Genomic DNA, 5,617 nt, shown 5'->3' on the forward strand with positions numbered 1-5,617 from the left:
AGCACTGAGAACTACTAAACTGTTGGGTATCATGGTCAGAAGGGGTCTCATGAGGAACACATGTGCTAACAGTAGCATGTATCTTATTCAGATGTCTTCTAAATCCAGAATAACTTGAGAATTGTAAACAACATCCTATCTGACCACATTTTAGTTTCAAATTTTTGCCAGGATACATTCCATGAACTAGTTTTAAATGTCTGAACAAAAGTAAAGCTGTAGCAAAGGATAAAGCACAGAGAAAGCAGGTCAACATTTTGAATGCATAACCTGGTTACTACTTATTCAACAGCTTTGCTCGCAACTCTTTAACTCTTGGACTTTCCACTGTTGTGCCTACATCAATATTGTACACAGTGGTCTGCAAAAATGTGTACAGGCTGGACAGAGCGTCTTCATATTTCACACTGAAAACAAAGTGGCACTTGAACAGCTCATCAAATGCACCCAGTGATGTGCCTGACTGACATGGAAGAAGCTTTCGATCCAAGACTATGTAGAAGCTGAAAACCTGTGCTTTTGAAGTCCCTGTGGCCAGGAGATATGGCTGAGGGTTTCCTTCATTGTTCATGAGGTGATCCTCAAGGCTCTGGCAAGACTGAAACACAATAAAAAGCATCACTTTATAAACCCTTAGGTTAAGAAAAAGTGTTCCATGAACCACAGTATCTGGAACTGGATCACATTATCTTGACAAACCTTGTGAAATTTAACCAGATGATCTATTGCCTCTCCAACACTCATCTTCTTTGGCTGTTTCCTTCCAGCTGGTTGTGGCGTGAGAAGGTGCAGCAGAACAAGAAGAGAAGCCATGTCGCTGTCCCACTCTGCAGACAGTGTTAAGGAGTTAAATACTAATGCTGGAAAGGGGAGACAGAACTGAACTTCACTAACATATAAAAACTGGTTGAGGGTATGAGCAGAAAATAAGTGATCCATACACACATTATCCACACTGCTGCTTTTTTGATAACTTTTAAAAATGAAAACTAAAATTACTACACTAATAAAGTGTTACTTTAGGACACTACCTGGCTCATCAGCATCATCCATTTCTTCGTTCAAAGCAGATTTCAGCAATCTTTTCAGAAGACAAGTCTCTTTAAGGTCTCTGGCTTCCCTGGCAACCTTGTCTTTAAAACTGGTGTTCCATTTTTCCAGGAACCTGGAAGCAGTCTCTACTCCAAACATCATTGCAAAGTCCTGCAAAATCTAACAAAGGAGAAGTATGTCCATTAAAATCAATTTTTTTAAGTCAAGTATTTTTCAGATCCCCATTTGTTTACCTACCAGTCCTTTAGTGTCCAAAAACCGAGGAAACATTTGAAGAATGTTTGCTGATTCTTGTGGGTCATGGAGTATCTGCTGACGATAGTAGAATGTCTCTCTCATCTTCTGGAAGACTATATCTTGGTCAGTGGTGTGATGAAGAAGAGACATGGCTTCCATACATTGATCTCTTGTTTGCTGGTCATTAGTGAAACCAAACTTCCTTCGTGATGTGGGCCCTCCTTTCAGTTCCACCCTGTTCTGTGATGCAGTGGGGGGTTTGGATTGACGTTGCACAGTCTTGATACGCCACTCAAGAAAACCTTTGTTGCTCTGAATGTCATAGAAATGCTCCTACAGAAAGAAAGAAATTGCATACATTGTAGAGTGTGTATATATATTTATATATATGTGTAGGGAGAGAGACAGAGAGAGAGAGAGAGAGAGAGAGAGAGAGAGAGAAAGAGAGCAAGTATTATTACACACTACAGTTGCAGAGCAAACTCACATATCCCTTTTTGGAGTACGGATCCTTCAAAGATGGGAAGAGTGACACGATTCCAAGTGCATGAAACTCCTTCGTTGCTTTACTTACAGTTCTCCTGCAAAAGCAGAAGTGTTTTTTGATAAGATCCTTGCCAGTTTTAAAAATGAATAGAATAAACATCATTCCTCTTACCCTTCCTTTTCACGCATGTGAGCTACAATGATGTTCACCATTAATCGCCTGGTGGAATCTTTCAAACTCCCAGTTTTTTCATACTCATGGATGACAGTCACCCCTGCTGGTTTGGAAGTCAGAATCTGCTCCACTGTCTAAACACATTTGATACAAAGAACAAAAAAATTGACAAAAAATGAGACTATTTTAACCCAAACAACAATTTCAATCTGTGGATTATACATATGAACTACATGAAATACTATATCAAATTATTTTTCTCTAATCTGTTTTATCTTCGTGTTTAAGCTTTTTCAAGTAATGACAACTAAAGAGTCAAATACAAGTCTATTAAGTAATGTATCTACATTTCTTGCATGTATGCTGTCCAATAGAGGCTGAACCATTTGAAGTCCGGCATCGCTTGTGTCACTGCTCTGACTGCTGGTGGTTGAGACAGACAATGTATCTGTTAGACTTGGAGAGGAGGGCTCTTCCACATGTTGCTTCAGGACAGTCAAATCTGAGGGTGACAAACAAAAATATTACAATATAAGGCATATACAATCAAAAATCAACCACAACAAAGCTACCATTTACGCACATAGGCACATACGTAAATTGTATGCTTTGATTAAATTATACTTTCTCCCAGGAGAACAGATGGTTATTTTGTATTTTATTATGGTAATATACAATTTACATACCACAAGGTGTGAGTGTCACATAGTGTGTTAGGTCTGAGCAGTCACGCAGCTTCTTGGATGATTCTGTTTCCAGGATGTCTGAAATGCATGTGATAAATCCAACTTACTGTTGAGCCATGAAAGCAGCATTTTGTGATTGTTACCACAGGATATTAGACAAATTAAAAAAGGTTTATTTAAGAGTAACTGTAGAAATCAAATCCCACAAAATCTATCAGAGCATATATTTACTTACCTTCAGCTGTATAGATGACAAAACACACCTCTTTGACTCCTGCAAGTTCAGGAAAGACATCCTCATCCACCTCTATACCCTGCTCATCTGTGACTTTCAGTGCTGCATTTTCTGGTATGAGAAACTTCTGCTGCACTGAAGTAAAATCATCACTTAGTTAATAACAACATTATCATTTCCTCTTTAATGACTTGGTACAAACCATGTATAACTTACCTGCACTCATAAAATCTGTGAAGCTGACTTCTTCCAATTTGACATATTTCTTTGTCTCTCTGTGTTTTACTTTTATCAACATCTTGGCCACCTATGGAAAAAACCTTTACTAATATGAAACATAACATGTGGAAGAAGAAGAGGCTGTTTATGATAACTTTATGTGAACTGTGTATAACGTAATCCATAAACACTTTCTAACATTGAGCTAGCCTGTCCACACTAGCTACTGCTTAAAATCTATTTAGCTAGGCTAGGTTTAGCAGACAATGTGACCGCATGTTTGCCGCGTCCTTGTCTTTTCAGGTGTGGCGAGTGGCGACAGGGTTGTGTGCATATCTGTGAAGCAGGACTAACTAACTTATGTTAATGGTACCTTGATATCTCATTAATGCAGGCTGCACCTCTCTTTGGTTAAATACGGCCATTACCATGAGTCTAAACATAATATTACTGTAGTTAGCTAACGTTAAATGAAACATTAGTGTTAAAAAAAAAGAAATACAAATGAACGTTTTCATTGACAACGTGAAATGTGTATCTTCAAATACAGTAAGATAAGTTAGTTAGCTAACTTTTGACTAATGTTAGCCTAGCTGCTATCAATGAATCAGCGTAACATGCAGAAAACACGTGTAGTGCTAGTTAGTTAACTTTATATTTTACTTATGCATCCATGTAACTGAATATATATATATATATAAATAACATTACTACACTCACAGAAAATTCCAAAATAAATAAAGTATTTTTACCTCCTACATGTCGGAGTCCAAGAGACAAGCACAGATAGACAGGGTAACGGTCGACAGACAAACAACACCAGCAATGTATTGAATTAGACTCCTTAGCACTCAGTGAATGAACACCTAAATATTACACCGCTTGAGAGTACTCCCCAACACTAACTGTAGTATAAGGTGAAAAATAAACTCCTGGAATTTAACTCTTGTGCACTTTTATGCCTTACTCCAAAATATTTAACTCCAGAGATTTGCTGTGTAAGTTGAAATCCACACACAACCAGGAAACCTGAGCACAGAGTTTTACACAGTTTTTTGCTTTGTATCTGTAACCAGACCTTAACAAAAAAAAATTGTAACTTGTATAAATACTTTTTACAAACAAATCTTTCTACACACACACACACACACACACACACAAATTCTCATCTATAAATGCACAAACATAACTTTTTCAGATATTTTGGTTTACAAGGTCACAAAACACAGTTCACAAATATGCATCTGAAGTACAAAATATTTATGACTGCAATTTGAGCCCATAAATATCCACAAAATGTGTCTTTTTTGGCTACAAATTAATAAAAAACAAACATGAACACAAATTCAAAATTCTGCAAATGAGCTGAATCCTGAATACATGTTGTTAGGTATTTTAGTACCATGGGACCATTTATTGGATATTGTTTTATAGTGACATTATGCAGGAAAACTCTGTCATTCAATAAGGCCCCTTTGTTTTAGTTATTTTTCTCTTTGACCCAAGAATTGATGTGTGAGAATCACAGGCTGGTACAAGGTTGAAATACCACAGAGATCACTCCCTCAGCTACATTAGTTTCTTAATCTTTTAGACGCCTGTTGAGGCCAAATGGTTTGTTTCAGATTTCACTAATGTAAGAACTCTTCGTTTTGTGCCTTGAAAATATGTCGCTGAGATAATCACAATTGTAGCTGAACTGATACACTACACAAAGGATGCTTCTTCACCCATGGGCAGGAAGACACTGCCTTATCTTGGTCTGTACTGGTTTAAACTGATAATCTGCTGTCTCATGAATTTTACCCTCTATATAAACTGTTGTACTTGTGAATAAAGTTGAGTCACTTTGGGAAGACAATCTAAAGCAGTCTCTGTTTTCTTGTTCTCCCAAGCTGCTCCCGAGCTCGTACTAACACGCTGAATGGCATGCTTGAATATTACTTGAGAATATATTTGACTGTGTTACAGACTAAGGGACATTCTCTGCTGATAGGTGAAGGTACATTCTCTGCTGATAGACGTCCACGCCTCGGAGGAAGCCGATCCACAGAGTAGGTCCTGGAAACAGTTTCCTTCACATGTACACAGAGGGGCTGAGACCTCTGTGTCACAGTCTAGCTGCAAAGCTGACTGTGTGGACTGAGGAGGTGGACCCAACAGCAACACACGAAGAGACAAAACAAAACTTGAGTGTGGCAAACGAGCCGTTTATTTAAAAAAGAAGACAAACTAAACAATAACCTAAACTGGGTGAACTAAGACTGAAAAACAAAGAAACCTTGAACATGGGACCAGGCATGGATACATGGAAAAAAACTGGAAACATGACGTGAACTTGGCAGACGTCCTGACGACGAATGACTGGAAACACACAGACTAAATGCACACATGAGGTGATCAGCGGAAGTGGAAACACATGGGGGAAAAACCTGATATGAATGAACAGGGGGAGAGTAAAACTAAACACATTTGAGCGTAGAAACACAAGATCTCATCAAAATAAAACAGGAAACATAATGAGAC

At 38.1% G+C, this 5,617-nt stretch overlaps 1 protein-coding gene across 1 annotated transcript; it reads right to left on the reverse strand.

Moving 5' to 3' along the window:
• Positions 1-277: 277 nt before the first annotated feature.
• On the reverse strand, positions 278-3,932 carry LOC309692303 (uncharacterized protein; the record flags this gene model as incomplete). Its single annotated transcript, XM_082510657.1, has 11 exons — positions 3,844-3,932; positions 3,089-3,179; positions 2,873-3,007; positions 2,638-2,715; positions 2,299-2,453; positions 1,949-2,085; positions 1,778-1,871; positions 1,291-1,623; positions 1,032-1,212; positions 700-827; positions 278-598 (listed from the first exon to the last, which is right to left on the reverse strand). Exons 2-11 carry the CDS (start codon positions 3,168-3,170, stop codon positions 278-280), a joined length of 1,644 nt encoding a protein of 547 aa, XP_082366783.1. The 5' UTR covers positions 3,171-3,179; positions 3,844-3,932.
• Between the last annotated feature and the right edge of the window lie 1,685 nt (positions 3,933-5,617).

This window comes from Aulonocara stuartgranti, assembly GCF_965226115.1.
Source record: "Aulonocara stuartgranti genome assembly, chromosome: 17".
Taxonomy (NCBI): Eukaryota; Metazoa; Chordata; class Actinopteri; order Cichliformes; family Cichlidae; genus Aulonocara; species Aulonocara stuartgranti.